The 19,199-nt window shown below is 62.6% G+C and overlaps 3 protein-coding genes across 3 annotated transcripts; 2 read left to right on the forward strand and 1 right to left on the reverse strand.

Annotated features, from left to right (window-relative positions):
- Positions 1-2,182: 2,182 nt before the first annotated feature.
- On the forward strand, positions 2,183-11,018 carry FAM83E (family with sequence similarity 83 member E). The gene is made up of 6 exons (XM_078850185.1): positions 2,183-2,266; positions 2,982-4,063; positions 4,361-4,528; positions 4,825-4,949; positions 7,982-8,507; positions 9,740-11,018. The coding sequence occupies exons 2-6, from the start codon at positions 3,623-3,625 to the stop codon at positions 9,977-9,979; spliced, it is 1,500 nt and encodes a 499-aa protein (XP_078706311.1). The 5' UTR covers positions 2,183-2,266; positions 2,982-3,622; the 3' UTR covers positions 9,980-11,018.
- Positions 5,743-6,847, forward strand: LOC144929745 (sperm acrosome membrane-associated protein 4-like). The gene has a single exon (XM_078850210.1). The coding sequence runs from the start codon at positions 6,459-6,461 to the stop codon at positions 6,822-6,824; it is 366 nt and encodes a 121-aa protein (XP_078706336.1). The 5' UTR covers positions 5,743-6,458; the 3' UTR covers positions 6,825-6,847.
- Positions 11,019-12,132: 1,114 nt separating the features above from the next.
- LOC144929794 (uncharacterized) lies at positions 12,133-17,664 on the reverse strand. The gene is made up of 6 exons (XM_078850365.1): positions 17,499-17,664; positions 15,913-16,140; positions 14,106-14,297; positions 13,625-13,855; positions 13,055-13,227; positions 12,133-12,729 (listed from the first exon to the last, which is right to left on the reverse strand). Exons 1-6 carry the CDS (start codon positions 17,662-17,664, stop codon positions 12,607-12,609), a joined length of 1,113 nt encoding a protein of 370 aa, XP_078706491.1. The 3' UTR covers positions 12,133-12,606.
- Positions 17,665-19,199: the final 1,535 nt, after the last annotated feature.

Below are 19,199 nucleotides of genomic sequence, written 5' to 3' on the forward strand. Positions count from 1 at the left end.
GGCTTTTCCTACCAACCATCTCTGCTAAGCCAGGGCAGCTCTGGCTGGGGGGAGGAGTCTGAAGATGGGGGGGGAAGGGGAGGCAGTGCCCCCCCTCCCCCGTGGTCATGGGACAGGTTCAGGAGCTGGAAGTCTGAGGGGGGCAGCTGGGCTGCGGGGGGAGATAAGGGGGGGAAGATGGGGAAGAAGCTGGGGTGGGGCTCTTTCCATTGCCCCCCACCCCCACCTGTCGGCCATCTTTGCTGTGGGCAGCATGGTCTCAGATTTCCACTGTCCCCCTTTCAGGCAGCGGGTTCTAGAGATTCCCTTCTTGGCTCAGGGCATGGGCCTGTGAGTTGTTTCACTGGGGAACAGAAACAGATGGTCCAAATCTTGCATTTTCTGCCCCCTGGGGCCATCCTGTTTGCTTGCAAGGAGGGCGCGCCGAATCCCGTTTCCCTGGGCACAGCGCCTGTCTCCTTCCTCACCATGTCAAGTCCACCTTCCCCGTGGGTTCTGGGCCCATCACAAGCTCACTTTTTGCTGTCTTGCGCATGCCGCTTGCTAAACCAGCCTGTAGCCCCTGGGTTAGTTATTGCTGCCTTGGGCGCTGGCTTCTTTTGTTTACAGTATCGCTGTGTAAAGATGGGATTTAATTGCTCCTTCTCTATAAGTCAAAGCCCAGCTTCATCATGTCTAAACCCAGACGGGACTATTGGGATCACCTAGCCTGACGCAGGCCATAGGGTTGCCCCGTTGGAAACTAGAGCAGATCTTTTAGGGAAAGGGCCTGTCTTGATTTTTAAAATGGCTACTGATGGCACGGGTCAGTCAGTGGTTAATTGCCCTCCCTGGGAACAATTCACACCTTCTTCCCAGTCTGGATGGGTCTGGCTTGATTATCCCATTTCCCTTCCCCATGGGGGGGCCTATAGATGGGACCAAGTCCCTCTAACCCCTCCATCTCTCTGCACAGCCAGGAGGCTGGACCCAGGCATGTGGCGCAGAGAATCTCTCGGGCAGGGGGGAGGCGAGCCACTGCGCCTTGGGAGCACAATACCCCCCCCCGGCCCAAACACTCCTGCTAACGGCTGCACCCTGGGATTGAACCCCCAACCCTGCGAGTACCACCTAGAGGAACTGCCCCTGAGCTGGGCGCATCAGGCTCCACGCAGAGCAGCCACTGGAGGGTGCTGGGGTATCGGGGGCGGGGGCTCGAGGGTGAGTTTGTGGGGGCAGGTTCAGGGGAGCAGGTCTGTGGGTGAGTTTAGGAAGAAGGTTTGGAGGAGGGGTCCTGAGGGTGAGTTTGGGGGGGCAGGTTTGGGGGAAGGGGCCTGTGGGTGAGTTTGGGGGGGCAGGCTCAGGGGAGGAGGGGGCTGGACAGCACAGGAGCAGGCTCGGGGGAGGAGGGGGCCCAAGGGTGAGTTTGTGGGGGCAAGCTCAGGGGTGGCAGGATCCACCCGTGCCAGCCCGACCAGTCCGTCCAGTTCGGGTTACGTGGGTGCCGGGGCCCAGGGATTCCTGGTAACAACCACCCGGCTGTCTGGCCCTGCGCCCGGCCCCCGCCCAGATCCGGGACGCTGACGCTGCCGGCTCGGTGCCTGGGGCTGCCAGGCAGGTGCTGCCCCCTGCCCCAGGGGGTGACAGAGCTTTTAGCCCCAGAGCAAACCTCCAGATCCCGCGCTCCGGCCTGGAACACCCCCTGCCCCATAGATACACATGGGGGTGTGCGGCTGGGGTTAGGCCCTGCATCCCCAGCTCTGCGAGGGGAGTGGGGGCTAGTGGTTACAGTGTGGGGGCTGGGAGCCAGGACTCCTGGGTTCTCTCCTTGGCTCTGGGAGGGGAGTGGGAGCTCATGGGTAGAGTCGCTGGGGCTGGGAGTCAGGGGGGCTGGGTTCCCTTTTGACTCTTTTCTGGCCTCCTTTGCACAGCCCTGGAGGGCCCCCCCCCCCCGCTGCCAACGCGGGGCTGATTATTCAGTGCCACCCCAAGGCAAAGCGTCCCCGGCCCCATTTGTTACCCACGGCCCGGGTGCCATCCCCGCCCCCACCCTGTTCGCTCAGCGGGCAGGGTGAGGGCCCAGCTGCCTTCCCCTTTAACTGGCAGCTCTGCCCTTCCTGGGCCACTTCCCAGGAACTCCTGTGCCCAGCTTCAGGGCCTGCCTGGGGCGGGGGCAGGCTAGGGCGGGCCCTCCGGAGCCTGTGGGGAGGAGCGCAGCCTGCGGAATCATTAACAGGGACGGGACAGAGCGCGGGAGGGAGGATATGAACCCGGATCCCTGGGGCAGGTAGGTGTGGGCTACAATGGTTAGAGCAGGGAGGGTGGGAGCCAGGATTCCTGGGTTCTCTCCCTGGCTCTGGGAGGGAAGTGGGGGCTAGTGGTTAGAGCAGGGGAGGTCTGGGAGCCAGGACTCCTGGGTTTTCTCCCCGGCTCTGGGAGGGGAATGGGGGCTAGTGGTTAGAGCAGGGGTGGGGTTGGGAGCCAGGAGTCCTGGGTTCTTTCCCTGGCTCTGATAGGGGAATTGGGGGCCTGGGCTCCATTATGGCTCTTTCCCGGTTTCTCAGTTTTACGAGATTAACCCCTGGCAGGTCCAGTTCTGTTTGTTTGCAGGAAGCGATGCCCTGGTGATTAGCTTGTTCCTTCTTGGGAGCCTGGGGAGGGAAGGGGAGAGTCTATGATAGAACCCAGGCGTCCTGGCTCCCAGCCCCTCAGCTCAAACCACCAGACCCCATTTCCCTCTCAGAGCTGGGGAGAGAACCCAGGTGTCCTGGCTCCCAGCCCCCTCCATCCCCCCCCCCGGCTCTAGCCATTGCACCTCACCCCCTATCCAGTCCTGAGACCTATAACTAATAAAATGGAGGTGGGGAACCGAAAACCCACCCCTTGAACCTAATCTTATTGTGCCTTCTGCTGCGGCACCCTGCCGTGAACAGGGCGGTGGGGTGTGTCTCACTTCCCCAGAGCTGGGATCCTGCGCTGAGGCCTTGTCTCCCTCCCTCTAGGGCCTTCGAGCGGCAGAGCCCCCCAGGGCAGGAACCCAATTGCTGAGGGCTGGGTCTCAGGGGCACTCGCAGCCGCCGATCGGCCCAGGAGAGGTCCGTGCCAGCTGCCAGCCTGACAGAGGCACCCGTCTGCTTTAGATACTCTTCACTGTGGTATCTGGGGAAACTGAGGCACAGAGAGACCAAGGCCATAGTGCAGCAGGACCTTGAACTCAGGTCTCCCCAGTCTGCAGCTGCACCTCTGACCCATAGCCGAGCCTGCCTTCTGCTCCCCAGGCCAGACGGGGGTGGGATCCAGCTTTGAGGTGCCCCAGGACAGAGACACCCCCTGGTGTGGGGGTGTTTCCCTACAGATGTTGCTACCTCCTAGGACCGCACCGCCGGAGGTGCAGGGTGCTGAGTGTGGGGGCTTGCAGAGAACCAAATGGGGATTAGGCACCATGCTTTGGACAGGGGACAGGAAGGACAGACAACTGTGAGCTTTGTATCTGGGCAGCGCCCGGCGCAGAGAGAGAGAGAGAAAGGACCGACCGTCTGACCAGGTGGGCAGGGAGGTTGGCAGAGAGCAGAGTGTGTTGGGGAGGTGTCTGTGTCTGTGTGTGTGTGTGGGGTGCCCCCCAGCCCCACTTGCCACGGGGCCCATGGCAGCCTCCCAGCTGGACTGCTTGGAGGACGCCCCCGCAGGGAACCCAGTGAATGAATCCAGCCCTGAATTCTTCTACTCGGAGGGGCAGCGGTTGGCTGTGGAGGCCCTGCTGGCCGGAGGGCAGTCGGCCTACGCGCAGCGCCTGGCGCAGGACCGGCTGCGCCCCTTCCTGTCCGATGACGAGCTCCGGCACCTGGCCGAGGGGGCCCGGGACATCCCCGAGCCGGCAGGGGAGCAGGACGGGGACGCCGACGAGCTCAGCCTCAGCTACTGGCCCGGCTGCTCGGACGAGCCCATCCCTGAACTGGAGCTGGGCTGGCCCCTGGATGGGAACTGGAAGGGCACCACCTGCGTGGAGGTCTACACCCACCCTCCGGGGGACGGGGCCCCCAAGGTCAAGGAGCTGGTGCGCAGGAAAATTCAGCAGGCTGCCAAGGTAACGGGGAGCCAGGACGCCTGGGTTCTTTCCCCGGCTCTGGGAGGGGAGTGGGGTCTAGTGGTTGGAGCCCAGGTGCTGGGGGCTAGGACGCCTGGGTTGTCTCCCCGGCTCTGGGAGGGGAGTGGTGTTAGACCTCTTGGTGGGAGTCCCAGGGGAATGATACCGAGGGCTGGGAGCCTAACGTACCCTGCTCAGTCTCCCGCCCCCGAGCCGGCCAGTCTCTGCCCTGGGGCAGGGTGGGAGTTGGTGCCCCCTGGAGGCGATGTGTGTAGTTCTTTGTGGGGTGTTCCCCAGGTGGTTGCCGTAGTGATGGACGTCTTCACGGACCCCGATATCCTGCTGGATCTGCACGAGGCCGGCATGCAGCGCGGGGTCCCCGTGTACCTGATCCTGGGGGAGCAGCACCTGGCCGCCTTCCTCAGCATGGCCGAGGGGGCCTGCCTCAATGTGTACTATATGGAGGTGAGGCCTGGCTCCTGCAGCCCAGCACCCCCTAGTGCTGCACTGGGGCAGTGGGAAGAGCCCTGACTGCTAGGGCAGAGCTGCTGCCCCCCTGGAGGGGTAGGGACTGCAAGGGAGAAAAGCGGGGGGGGGGGGGAATCTGTGGCTGGGATCCAGAGATCTGGGGGGCGTTTGGCTACGCTCAGGGACCCCAGTCCCCTCTGGCTTGGGTTACCTGCCCTGGGGGTGGGGATCCCACAAATGTTGCTGAGGCCCCAGCTCCTGATTTTGTGCATCCTCCCCGCCCCACCCCCCAGAACCTGCGGGTCCGGGTCATTGCGGGCTGCACCTTCTGGAGCCGAAAGCGCAAACAGGTCACTGGGACCCTGAAGGAGAAATTCCTGCTGATTGACGGGGACACAGTGATAACGGGGAGCTACAGGTGAGATGGGGGGCATCAGGGATGAATGGGAGGGGAGAGCACCTCCGCCTGGGCCCCCCTGCTCCCTGCAGCACCAGGGGGTTTCCTTTAGCGTCTCCCATCTTGTCCCAGCCCAGAGGGGCCTTCTCCACTCCAGGTGAGGGGTCCCTGTATAACCAGACCCTGCTCCCCACCCCAGAGGGGCCGCATCTCAGCGCCAGGCCTCTGTGTCTGCAATGGGGTGGGCGGTTGTGTGATGGGGATGGACCCGTTCCGGCTGGGCAGCGAGGCTAAGAATGTATTGAACTCAGTTCACGAGTGGTGAGAAAAGCTCTCGGTTTAAGCAGTGTGGGATGCATGGATCATACGGGGCAGTGTGGGTGCTGGTGGGGGTGTGTGTGAGATATGCCACCCCTTTGTGCTTTGCAGAAGGGAGAGCGCCCCCTGACAAGGGGTCAGCACCCGCATGCTGCAGAAGGAATCCTGCGGCAGAGTGTGGGGAAGGGACCAGACCCCCTAGATCCCGCAATGGGTTGGGGCTGAGATGGAGATAGAACCCAGGAGTCCTGGCTCCCAGCCCCCCTCCTCCAACCACTAGACCTCCTCCCCTCCCAGAGCTAGGGAGAAAACCCAGGAGTCCTGGCTCCCAGCCCCCTCCACTCTAACCACTAGACTCTCTTTAGCTGATGACTCTATCACTCCTCTCTCTGGGCTCCAGACCTGATGGTGACATCACTCTCTGTGACATCATTCACTGTGACATCACCAGGCTCTGGCTGGAATGGGCCAATGAGAATCTTGCAGCCTTATTGTGAGGTCATCGCTGCTGGGCTACTCATTCTGGGCAGGGGGTCTCGGGGCAGCACTGAGCTCTCTGCAGTGGCCGCGGCCGGTAGCCCACAGCGACCCGGTTAGGGACAGGCACGTTCGGAGGGACTGGGAATCCGGACCCTCCAGCCAGACCCGCGTTCTGAACTCGCCGAGTCCTCGCGGCTCCCACCAGGTTCTGGAGTGACTGGAGCCGAGCAATTGGGATCCAGCTCGTTCCCTGGTTCTGACGTCCCTGGAGCCAGGAGATCTGGATCCAGACTCCGGTTCTGACGTCCCTGGAGCCAGGAGATCTGGATCCAGACTCCGGTTCTGACGTCCCTGCAGCCAGGAGATCCGGATCCAGACCCTGGTTCTGCCATTCCCAGAGCAGCCCGGATCCAGACTCCGGTTTTGAAGTCGCTGAGTCAGGAGGGCCGGGATCTGGTCGTGACGTCCCCAGCGTGGCCCGGATCCAGACTCCGGTTCTGACGTCCCTGCAGCCAGGAGATCTGGATCCAGACTCCGGTTCTGACGTCCCTGCAGCCAGGAGATCCGGATCCAGACCCTGGTTCTGCCATTCCCAGAGCAGCCCGGATCCAGACTCCGGTTCTGAAGTCGCTGAGTCAGGAGGGCCGGGATCTGGTCGTGACGTCCCCAGCGTGGCCCGGATCCAGACTCCGGTTCTGCCCTCCCCGTCTGTGCGATCACCCCGCTGCTCTCATGCTCCTCCTGCTGGCTCTGTCTCTCCTGTTGGCGCTGCCCGGCGCCAGCCCCAAGGAGTGCTTCTTCTGCGAGGTGACCTCCTCCCGCTACTGCCCCAGCACCCGGATGAGCTGCGCCCCGGACGAGGACTGCTTCGTGGGGCATGGTGCCGCCCTGGGGGTCTCCCTCATCCAGACCAAGGGCTGCACCCGGGCCATCCGCTGCGGCAAGGAGCACCCCATCACCCACATGGGAGTGACCTACAGCCTGGTCACCCAGTGCTGCAAGGGCAGCCTGTGTAACGGGGCCGTCGCCCCCCCCCGAGGGCCCGGCCTGGGCCTGCAGCTGGTGCTGGGCACGGCCGTCCTGCTGGCGGCGCTGTGAGAGACTGGGGGGTGGGGTGGGGGAAAAGGCGTTGGAGGAATAAAGCCCTGGCACGGGGCGACGGCTGGTGTGGTTGTCTCGCGCCGAGTTGGGGCGGCGGGGGTCCAGGGTTGGGGTGGATCAAAGAGGGCGGGGGGACAGGACAGCAGGAAGTGAGAACTGGGAATAGGACCCAGGCATCTGGGGGTGCATGCAGAGTCGTGGGGGATGGGAAGGGCAGCGGGGGGAATGGCAAACTGGGACTGGAACCCAGGCGTCCGGGGGTGAATGCAGAGTCATGGGGAGATGGGAAGGGGAGCGGGGGGAATGGCAAACTGGGAGTAGAACCCAGGCATCCAGGGATATACTTCCCCTCCCCCGTTTGCTGTGACCCCCACCCCATTGGCTCTTTGGGACAAGGACCGTCTTTGCGTTCGCACTACAGGAATCGGCCCCATGATCGGTGCCCCCGAACCCCGGCGTCCGGGCCCAATCCCAGCTGGGCCTGTGGCCGTCCGTGTCCCTCAGTGCCCCCTGCCTCGGGGCCTCGGGGCGTAGGGACGAGGTGAGCGGTTGCTGTGCCCCACCCCCAGAGGGGACGCGTGTCCGCGCTGGGCAGGGGGTCCCGGTGTAACCAGCCCCCAGGCCCGCCCCAGAGGTGGTCGCCCCTCAGCACCGGGAGTCGGGTGCAGCGACGCCGCTGTTCACACTCCCCTGAGCAGACGCTCTCCTGTGGGGAAGGTGCCATTTGCCCCGGGGGGCAGGGTCCCCCCCATTTCCTAGCCTTTTATTTGCCTTGGGGACGTTTCCAATTGTGTTTGTTCAGAATGTTTAATTTTTCTCATTGTCTCCCCGTGTCCCCTGCACCCCACTCACCCGGCCCCCACCCTGCTGTCCTCTGGCCCCTCTCCCATCCCTCCTGCACCCTACTATCCCCCACTGGTCCCTCCTCCTGCACCCTGCTCCCCCCATTCACCCCTGCACCCCCACTTGCCCCTCCCCCCACCCCCATGCACCCCACTCACCCTACCCTCTGGCCCCTCCCCCACCCGTCCTGCACCCACTATCCCCTATTTGCCCCTGCACCCCACTCTCCTCCCTTCCCTTGCACACCCTGCTATCTTCCTTCCCCTCTCCCACTCGCTCCTGCACCCCCCCATCCCTACACCACCCCACAGCTTCACGTGGAGCGACGCCCGGCTGAGCCGCCAGCTGGTGACGCTGCTGACGGGCGAGATCGCCGGGGCCTTCGACCGCGAGTTCCGGACCCTCTACGCCGCCTCCCGCCCGCTGGCGCCTGCCCGGGCCCCCCCACTCGGCCCCCCGGCCCCGCCCCGGGACGGCCGCCCCAACGGGCAGCCTGCCCCCTACCGCAGCGAGCTGGGCGGGCTGCAGCTCTCCAAGGGCGCCCACCGGGTGGCCGAGCGCCGCTCCGTGGCCCCCCAGCCCGTGGCCAAGAGCCGGGCTGGGGAGTGGGAGCTGGTGCGGGCCACCCGGGCCATGGCCGGCGACGAGCACCCGGCCCTGCCCCGGCGCCTGGGCCCCGAGGGCCACAGCGCCCTGAGCGACGTGGACCAGGGTGGCCAGCCGGGCCGGCTGGCAGGCGCCGTGGGGCAGAGACCCAGCAAGTCCCTCTGGGACCTGAGCCGCCTCTCCCAGCTCTCCGGTTCCAGTGACGGCCTCGAGCCGGGGGACGAGGCGAAGGTGAGCGGGCAGCGCCAGGCCAGGGGGAGGCCTGTGTATCCTGGGGCACAGAACTGGGGATTTGGGGGGTTCACTATATCCTGGGAGTCAGGGCTGGGGGTCAGGGGGCCCTGTGTATCCTGGGGGGCAGGGCTGGGGATTGGAGCCTCTGTATCCTGGGGTGCAGGACTTGGGACTAGGGGGGGTTCACTGTATATCCTAGGGGGCAGGGCTTGGGATTAGGGGTTCCATCTGTATCCCAGGGGGCAGGGCTTAGGTTGTGGGGGTCCCTCTGTATCCTGCGGGCAGGCCTGGGGATTAGGAGGGTCCTGTGTATCCCAGGGGAACAGGGTTTGGGGATTAGGGGGTTTGTGTATCTCAGGGTGGGGACACGGTTGGGGCCCCTTTGTGTCCTAGGGTGGGGGCAGACCTGGGAGCCCAAGGCTGGAGATTGCCCTACCCCCCTTGCGTCCCAGGCAGGGCTGGGGGGTGGCATGATGCCCCCCCCCCCCCCGCATCTCCAGTCCCGGCTGCGCCCTGGGCCCTGCCTTAATGCAACATCTCCTCCGCCCTGGGTCAATATTGACCCAGGCGCCGCTCCCAGCTCTGCCCCATGGGGCCTTTGCCCTCCCTGGGCGAGCTGTGGGGCCGAGGGGGAGCAGCGCCTGTCCCCCAGCCCCTGACACCCCCTTAATTCCCATCTGCATCTCCCCTCTCCAGTGTCTCCTCCTCTCCCTTTCCTCCTTCCCTCCCTCCCCCCTGGCTTTTCTCCATCCTCTCTTCTCCTTTGCTGCCCCTGCCCAAGGACCTGCCATTGGGGGCTGGGGTGGGGGGGGCATACGAGGGGGGAAGGCACTGCGGGATCCTGCCCCCTGCCCCTCCGTGCTGGGGGACCCTGGGGTGGGGTGGAGAAATGCTGGGGGGCAGGTTGTGCCATGGCAGGGACCCACCAGAAAGATCTGGGGGGGGATTCAGGGATGGAGGGTATACAGGGACCCATTGGGTGGGAAGATAAGGGTAAAGACTTAGAGGGATTTGGGGGGCACTGGGGGGGCAGATGGAGCTGCTGGAAGGGGCTGGGACATGGGCAGGAGTGCCCCAAGGGGGGCATAGCAGGGGGGAGAGGTTTGGGGGTCAGAGGGGCACTGGGGTGTTGCTGGGGCAGAGGGTGCTGGGCCAGGGGGACTGGGGTGCTCCCAGATGGCACTAACTCTCCCTTGGGGGGCTGCCCCCCCATTCCTTCCCCCCCACAGGGCAAGCACAAGTGGGGCCTGCAGGACACGCCAGCCCGGGCGCTGATGAGGCGGAGGGGTGCCCCCCCGGCCGGCGAGGAGCCCCGCCCTGCCCCCCTCTTTCTGTCGCCCGCCTACATGCCCCCGCCGCAGGGCTTCCGGGCCTTGGGCCGGCTGCAGGGGCAGCTCTACCATGGGGCCTCGGCCCTGCCCCGGGTCTGGGGGGCCCCCCACGGCTACAGCAGGGAGCGTCGCTATTGACCGGGCAGCTACCGGTATCGGCCGGCCGGGGGGGGCGCAGCTGAGAGAGACCCCCCCACACACATCTCCCCAGGCTGCCCCCAACTGGGGTAGGCCCATCGGTTACCCTGGACCCAGCGCGGGAGCAGGAAGGAGTTACACGGGGGAGTCGGGGCCGGCCTATGGGCCAGACTGGAACCCCCTGCATGCGCCGGGCCCCGTTTTCAGCCCGGGGCTGAACCGCTGAGGCTGGGAAGTCCCTGGAATCAAGCCGGCACTGGGAGCCACGGTCCTGGAGTCACTGGGAGGAACGGGCGGGCCTGGAGGGGGCCAGGGCTCGCTGTTCTGCAGCCCTGCGGGCGGGCGAGTACGGATTATACGGGGACACGAAAGCGGGAGGTGGAGGATGATTGGGGGCAGCTCAGCACCACACAGGGCATGTGCCCCCCAGCACAGCTGGTATGACAGTGTGTAGGGTGGGGGGCGCTGATTAAACTGGCATTACCTGGGAGTGCAGATTTCCTCCCCTGCCTCCGGGTGAACTGGGCTCAGCCCTAGCAGCTATGGGGGTGCTGGAGCGTTAATGGGCTCAGCTGGGACGGGGCTAGGGGAAGCCCCTAGGGCATTTCCAGGCTCCACTGGGGGCTATACTGGGATGAACTGGGCTGTCCAGTGCCATACTGGAAGGCTGGGAAGCAACACTCTGAAGGAGCCAGAGCCCAAGCAACTGGGCCAAGAACTGGGTTTTAATGGGGTTTAGTGGTTGGGGGCAGGGGAGTCTAGTGGTTAGAGCAGGGGGGACTGGGAAGCTGGGTTCTGTTGCCAGCTGGCACGCTGCTGAGGGATAATAATTATGTACAAACCACCACAACAAGGGGCTTTTCCAGTTGAAAGAGGGAGTTTTTGTTTCCTTGCGGCATTTACCCTGCACCTGCTGGTTTGGGACCCTGAAGCAGGGGCCCATCAGGGCTAAAGCCCCAGCTCCCGGAGTCATGAGACCTTTGTTGGGTCTCTACTGGCAATTAACAAGGCCCCTCTTGGCCTTGGGAAGAAAAGTGGCGGGGGAAGAAACATGACCAACCCTTGCCAGGGTCTGGGGGTGCTTGAGCCGACTACTCCCTGCTGGGGGACTTGCTCTAGGGGTGGGGCCTTCACTCCCAGCTCCACTGCTCTGGGCCTCTGTGGGAGAGAAGGGAAAAAGCCCCTCACATTCCCGCATCAGACAAATGGCAGGGCTGCCAATTGTAGGTGGGAGGAGACCGACCCCCCTGCAGGGGTATCCCCTCAGCCTCTCCACCCACACCAAGTGGCTCTGGCCCCACAAGGAGAGAGGCAGGGGTGGGAGCCTGGGGACCCTTGCCTCTGCATCAGACTCGCTGTGCCCGGCCTCTTGGCTCCCTCCAACACTCCCAGCTTGGGGGGCAGCACTCCCCCCAGTGGAAGGTCAGCAGGAGTTGGGGTCCATGGGGCTGCAGAGAAGAAAAATGGGAGGTGGGCTCAGGGAGAGGCAGTGGAACCCTAAAAATGGGACCACAGGCCCCTCCAACATCCTCCCAGCCTCTCCCCACGCCACTTCTGGGCTCTTGCCACTTTATAAGCACCAGAGCCAACACCTACTTTCCACAGGGTAACAACCTACTACTGCTGCCGGCAGCAGCAGACACACACAGCCATTTGGGTCACACTCCAGGCTTGTTGAGAGAAGTGTGGGACCATGTTTGCTGAGGCCCCACCTATTTCACTCCCATTATAGGCAATTTGTGGGGGGCCCAAAGCCCTAGTTCCACTGTCCCCACTTTCATCATCCCTGGACACTCCCCTTCCCCCCAAGTTGGGTCACAAGTAGGAACTGACAACTAGAGCCAGAGGAGGTGGGTTTCCCAAATGGCAGGAAATGCCATGGCTTTGTGCAAAATGTTTCAGAACAGGTGCAACTTCAATTTCCTCCAAAATTTTTTAACATACACAAACAAAGGGGGTCAAAACTCAGCTCTCCTCTGTTTGGATTTTTATCATAACCAAGGGTTTAAAAAGACCAGGCCCTGGTCTTTTTAGAGTTTCCTTTCAGGTCAAAAATAGTTTGGAGGAAAAATTGCAGCCGGTGAGTTCCTCGTTTGACCTCTTTGGGGAAGAAAACAAAAAAACCCCAAAAGATTCTGTTCCCAAAGCACCAAGAAGTTTTTCCTCCCCACTAAATGAAATTTCATCCAAGTCAGATGCACGCGATTTCATTTTGGGGGATGGGGTGGGGGTCCAAAAAGCCTTCTGATGAAAACCCAGCCGGCTTCACACCCCACCTCCAGGGCAAGAGGAACCAGATTCTCAGGCCAGATGGGAGCATGGTGATCATCTGGTCTGACCTCCTGCGTAACACAGGCTGCTACGAACTCCTTGAAATCGAGAGACTGGCACAGCCGACGCCTGCCTGAGTTTGCTGGGAGCCTGAGCCGCGAGGAGGCGACAGCGGGTGGGTGGATCCAGAGGGCCACAGACTCAGTGTAGAAGGGAGAGGGGCAAAAATCTCCCCCTGCTGCACCCACCTGCGTGGAGGTGCACGGTGTATGTATGGCCTCTGGAGGGCTTGTGCAACCAGATCCCGGGCACCTGCCCCAGCAGCTCCAGGACGTCTTTATACCCTGCTTCCCGGCTCAGCGCCGCCAGGTCCAGGTCGTGGTCCCGCCACATGGCCTCCAGCAGCTTGGGCAGCCCCAGGCCCAGGGGGAAGGGGCGCAGGACGTTCCACAAAGAGGGGGCGAGGGTGGCAGCCACACCTGGGGACAGACACACCCAGAGATCAGAAGCAGAGGGGGACTTGGGACCCTGGAGATTGGAGCCAGCTCAAACCTTAAAACCTAGGGGGGTCCTGCTCTAACCACTAGTCCCCACTCCCCTCCCAGTGCCAGGGATAGAACCCAGGAGTCCTGGCTCCCAGCCCCCTGCTCTAACCACTAGTCCCCACTCCCCTCCTGGTGCCAGGGATAGAACCCAGGAGTCCTGGCTATCAGCCCCCCTGCTCTAACCACGAGCCCCCACTCCCCTCCCGGTGCCAGGGATTGAACGCAGGAGTCCTGGCTCCCAACTCTGCACTTTAACCACCTCCGTCTCCCATGGATTTCCATCTCTTCGGCTGCTGGCGCGCCAGGTCCCCTCTTCCGGGGCGGCAGGAGGCTGAGGACCCAGGATCCAAGCACGGGGCTGGCTGTGACTGGCAGCTGCCTGGGGCTGGACTGGGGGGCCCCCCAGGGCTGCTGCAGCATCATCTGCCAATGCTAGAAAGGGGAGAAAAGTAACAATCTACAGCCAAAAATAATCCCTGACACCGACCAGAGATAAAGCAGCCACAGGGCTGTGGGGTGGGTCAGACAGAGATCCCCAGGGGGAGATCAAGGCGGAATACAGCCGGTGTGCACCCACCCACTGCCCCCTCCTGCCTGCCAAACAGCCTCCTCAGGGTGCAGAATCTCAGCGCTCCTCGAAACGAAAAATGAAGCCTCTCGCCGTTCGGGCCGCCACAAACGGCTCAAAACCAGGAACCAGGCACAGCCGACGCCTGCCTGAGTTTGCCGGGAGCCTGAGCCGGTGGAGGCGACAGCGGGTGGGTGGATCCAGAGGGCCACAGACTCAGTGTAGAAGGGAGAGGGGCAAAAATCTCCCTGCCGCACCCACCTGCGTGGAGGTGCACGGTGTATGTATGGCCTCTGGAGGACTTGTGTAGCCAGATCCCGGGCACCTGCCCCAGCAGCTCCAGGACGTCTTTATACCCTGCTTCCTGGCTCAGCGCCGCCAGGTCCAGGTCGTGGTCCCGCCACACGGCCTCCAGCAGCTTGGGCAGCCCCAGGCCCAGGGGGAAGGGGTGCAGGACGTGCCCCAGAAAGGGGGCGAGGGTGGCAGCCACACCTGGGGACAGACACACCCAGAGATCAGAAGCAGAGGGGGACTTGGGACCCTGGAGATTGGAGCCAGCTCAAACCTTAAAACCTAGGGGGTCCTGCTCTAACCACTAGTCCCCACTCCCCTCCCAGTGCCAGGGATAGAACCCAGGAGTCCTGGCTCCCAGCCCCCTGCTCTAACCACTAGTCCCCACTCCCCTCCCGGTGCCAGGGATAGAACCCAGGAGTCCTGGCTCCCAACTCTGTGCTTCAACCACCTCTGTCTCCCATGGATTTCCGTCTCTTCGACCGAGCAGGCTTCTTCGGCTGCTGGTGCACCATGTCCCCTCTTCCGGGACGGCAGGAGGCAGAGGACCCAGGATCTGAGTGCAGGGCTGGCTGTGACTGGCTGCTGCATGGGGCTAGACTGGGGGGGTCCCCCGGGGCTGGTGTGTATTCATCTGCCAATGCTAGAAAGGGGAGAAAAGTAACAGAATCTACAGCAAAAATAAATAAATAAAATAAAAATCACTGACACGGACCAGAGATAAAGCAGACACAGGGCTGCGGAGTGGGTCAGAGACTGGGGTGGGGGGGAGATTAAGGCAGGATACAGCCGGTGTGCACCCACCCACTGCCCCCTCCTGCCTGCCAAACAGCCTCCTCAGGGTGCAGAACCTCAGCGCTCCTCGAAACGAAAAATGAAGCCTCTCGGTTCCGGCCGTGACCAACTGCTCAAAATGATGAAACAGGCAGAGCCGATGCCTGCCTGAGTTTGCCGGGAGCCTGAGAGGGAGGAGGAGCCACCGAGTGTAAGCAGCTCAGCATCAGTTAAACTGGGGGCAGCTCCCGCTCTCACACAACAACGAGCTCAGGCTCTGGGCAGACTCAGGCAGGCAGTTCTGAGCACGCTGTACAAGACACAGCGGGGAGGGTTGTCACGGAGTCCCCGGGCGATGCTCTGGAACTGCTCCCCATGAAGCCAGGCAGGACTCCGGGGAGTCTCCTCTCTGTGAGCAGCCTGTCTGCAGGGCAAACAGCTCACCCGGCTCCACCTTCCTGGGTCTGACCTCGGAGCATTCAGCCTCCTCTGCCCCTCCGTGCGCTTCCCCCAGTGAGTCCGCCCAGGCGGGGTCTTGGGGAAGCCAGAGGGTCCTGCCCCCCGACTCCGCTGTCAGACGTGACTCTCAGCCAGTCAGTAAAACAGAGGTTTATTAGACGACAGGAACATGATCTAACACAGAGCTTGTAGGTGCAGAGAACAGGACCCCTCAGATGGGTCCATTTTGGGGGGCAGTGAGCCAGACAACAATGTCTGCCCTTCACTCCATGTCCCAGCCAGCCCCAAACTGAAACTCCCTCCAGCCCCTCCTCCTCTGGGCTTTGTCCCTTTCCCAGGCCAGGAGGTCACCTGATTCCTTTGTTCTCCAGCCCTTTAGCTCTCACCTTGCAGGGGGGAAGGGCCCAGGCCATCAGTGGCCAGGAAACAGGGTGTCGGCCATTCTCCATGTCCAGACCCCTGCACACACCTGCCCTCTAGGGCTCTGCAGTGATCATACACCCTTATCCCACCACCTAGATACTTAAGAACTGCCTAGGGGAAACTGAGGCACCCCCACACTATTCAGAGGAAACATTGAGAACAGTCCCACTTTGTCACAGAGGGATAGCTCAGTGGTTTGAGCATTGGCCTGCTAAACCCAGGGTTGTGAGTTCAATCCTTGAGGGGGCCATTTAGGGATCTGGGGCAAAAATCGGGGATTGGCCCTGCTTTGAGCAGGGGGTTGGACTAGACACCTCCCGAGGTCCCTTCCAAGCCTGACATGCCCCAGAAAGGGGGCGAGGGTGGCAGCCACACCTGGGGACAGATACACCCAGAGATCAGAAGCAGAGGGGGACTTGGGACCCTGGAGATTGCGTAGAGGCAGAGCGCCCTCTGCTGGGCCACGAGAATGCAGCACTGGCTACTAGGCAGGGGAACACACCCCGGCGAGAGGGGTGGTAATATTGGGACTGCTGCCATGTTTTGGGGAGGCAGGGCAGGCCTGATGGGAAGGGGCAATTCACACGCCCACCAGCCCCTACCTCTCTCAAGCTGGATAAGGCACTGGGGGCCCCTCTCAGGGGTGCGTACCCGCAGCCCAGGCACCTGGGCCAGCAGCCGCAGGACGTCCGGGGCACTCTCAGCCCGGCACAGAGCCTCCACGTCAACCCCGTGCTGGTTCCTCATGAGCTCCAGCAGCTTTGCCAGTCTCAGGCCCGAGGCGAAGGCCGACAGGATGCCCTGTACCAGCGGAACAATGGCCGCGAGGCCTGGGATGGACGGACAGACAGAGAGCACAGAGCTTGGGGTTAGGAGTCACTGCTGGAGATTGTAGTCAGCGGAAACCCTAGAACTGAGAAGTCCTGCTGTAACCACTAGACCCCACTCCCCTCCCAGAGTCAGGGCTGGAACCCAGGAGTCCTGGCTCCCAGCCCCCTGCTCTAACCACGAGCCCCCACCCCCAGGGTAGAACCCAGGAGTCCTGGCTCCCATCTCTCCCCTTGAACCACCTCTGTTTCCCATGGATTTCCAACTCTTCGACCGAGCAGGCTTTTTCGGCTGCTGGCGCGCCAGGTCCCTTGTTCCAGGGCAGGAGGCAGAGGGTCCGGGATCCGAGCGCGCTGCTGGATGTGACTGGCTGCTGCATGGGGCTAGACTGGGGAGACCCCCCGAGGCCGGTGCGGATTCATCTGCCAACTCTACAATGAGGGGGGGAGGGAAGGAAGAGAATAGACTGCAAAATAAAACTCACTGACACGGAGCAGAGATACCCAGCAACAGGGCCGCGGGGTGGGTCAGAGACTCCTAGGGGGAGATCAAGGCTGAGATGCACCCACCCACCGCTCCCACCAGTCCACCGAGCCTGCCGAATCTCAGCGCTCCTCGGGATGAAAAACAGTCTCTTGCCGCCCCCCGCATCTAACCCACGGGACCTCACTTCCCTCCCAGAGCTGGGGAGAGAACCCAGGAGTCCTGGCTCCCTGCTCTAACCACTCGACCCCACTCCCCTCCCAGAGCTGGGGATAGAACCCAGGAGTCCTGCTCCTTCCCCCCATCCCCAGCCTCCTCACTTCTTGGCCCAGCCGGTTCCTTGGGCCACTCATGAGCCGGATCCCAGTGGTCGGTGGTCCAGTGGCTGGGGGAAATGGAGCATCGGGACCGGGAAGTGGAGCACGGCCAGCTGGGGGTACCCCATGTGAGGGGATCCCGACCTGAAGTGGGGAGAGAAGCCAACCCGCAGGAGATGGGAATAGTCTGGGGGCAGAGGATATAGGGCTGGGGGCCCTAACTGTGCCCCCCATGGACCCCAACCCCATAGAGAAGATACAGAGTACAGGCCCTGGGCAGGAGGGTGGGCAGTGAAGCCACCCAGGACAGGCAGAGGATCCGTGACACCTGGGACAGAAACAGATCAGAACCACGGACGCACCAGGCCTATAGCTCCCCCTGACCCCCAACGCTCCCCCCTGCCTACAAAACCCCTCCACCCCCTCTCTTTGCCCCCAGCTCTCTCCATCCCAAACCCCATCTTTGTCCCCCTAAACCCTCCTCCCCCCATCACCTCCCACCCACACAGTCTTCTCCCACACCCCACCAGCAAGGCAAAGGGGTGCCCTCCCCACCATACCAGCTGGCTCCAGGGGCTCCCACTCCATGGGAGTCTCTGTCCGGGGTGGGGAGCAGCGAGGTCTCTTCCTAGCAGGGGAGCTCCCCTCCCCAGCCAACGTGTCCCTGTCGGAGCCCAGCTCCAGGGGACCAGCAGCCACCACCACCACCTCGAGCCAGGGCTCCATGGTGCCCAGCCGGGACCTCAGCCAGCCCCGGGCGCAGCCCACCTGTGAGAGAAGAGCTTATGAGCCAGAGACAGAACCCAGGAGTCCTGGCTCCCAGCTCCTCCCCTGCTCCAACCCACTAGACCCCACTCCCATCCCAGAGCCAGGAAAGGACCCAGGAGTCCTGGCTTCCAACCCCATCCCTGCTCTAACCCACTAGACCACATTCTCCTCCCATAGCCAGGAAAGAACCCAGGAGTCCTGGCTCCCAGCTCCTCCCCACTAGACCCCACTCCCATCCCAGAGCCAAGAAAGGACCCAGGAGTCCTGGCTTCCAACCCCACCCCTGCTCTAACCCACTAGACTAGACCCCACCCTCCAAGCCAGGAAAGAACCCAGGAGACCTGGCTCCCTTCAGAGAGATCCAGACAAATAAGCTATTGAGACAGATACCAAAAACAGAAAGCAACTACCCATCTCCTAGGGGTCCCCTTTATACCTTAATCCCTTATGGGGCGGGATCCAAGGCAGCCAATCAGGAGACACCCTCTGGTCACTCAGGGCGGGACCTGTAGAGCAGGCCTTGCCATTGGCTGATGCTCAGAGCCAATCCCTTGTGCCTTCTCGGCGTTCCAGGCCCTCCCCATTTTCTAGGCCTTGGATGAGGGAGGGGTGCATTGCTGGTGGGGAGGGAGACACTGGGGGTCATTTAAGATGTGAGGGGGCATTTTGGGGGGGTCACTGAGGGGGAGGTTTACAGGCCTCCTGTGTGGGGGAGGAGTCCCTCAGTGGGGACACTTTAGACAGGGGTATCAGGTATTTGGAGGTCAGAGAGTATGTGAACAGCTCCCCTGAAAGAGGGTGTGGGGGGGCCAAAGAGAACAGTGTTAGTCTCCTTGGCAGGGATCCTTTGAGGGGCTGGTGGGGGGGACTGAGAGGGCATATGGGGGTGTCAGGGACATTGGGGGCCCTGTGCTTCCAGAATAGCAACTATGCAGGGAGATGACAGGCATAGGGGGCTGGGGGTTGCCGCAGCAGGCCACAGTCCTGGCAGTGCCAGGGTAAAGGATGACTGTAGGCTGGGAACTGCAGGCAGAGTTAAGGCTGTAAAGGACGCCTTGCCCCAGGGGGATCCAGGCCAATCATATAATCTGGGCTCAGAGACTGGCCTTCACAACTTGGAAAGGGGGAGGCAGTGGGCTGAGTGGGTGGGGCAGGATGGGGGGGGAGTGTCACAGAACAAGCCAAATATGCTGGGGAACAGGGGCAGAGCTGTGCCCCCAGCTGAGGCAATGTGGGTCGTGGGCCTATTTGAGGCACTGCTAGAAGGGAGCAGATCAAGTGGAGGGGGTGGCCTGGACTTTAACTCTCTGTGTCCCAGGCCCCAGAGGCTGCAGTTTAGGGAGCCATATCTGAAAGGCACTCTTGACGTGGTGTGAACCAAGTCTGGGGGTGGGGAGGACTATTCATGAGATGCCGAATGGGACAGAGATGGTCACTATACCCCCCAGCTCTGATCCTGCACTTTTCCATAGCAGATCCCCCAGGCTGCATTT

This window comes from Lepidochelys kempii, chromosome 23, assembly GCF_965140285.1.
Source record: "Lepidochelys kempii isolate rLepKem1 chromosome 23, rLepKem1.hap1, whole genome shotgun sequence".
Lineage (NCBI taxonomy): Eukaryota > Metazoa > Chordata > Testudines > Cheloniidae > Lepidochelys > Lepidochelys kempii.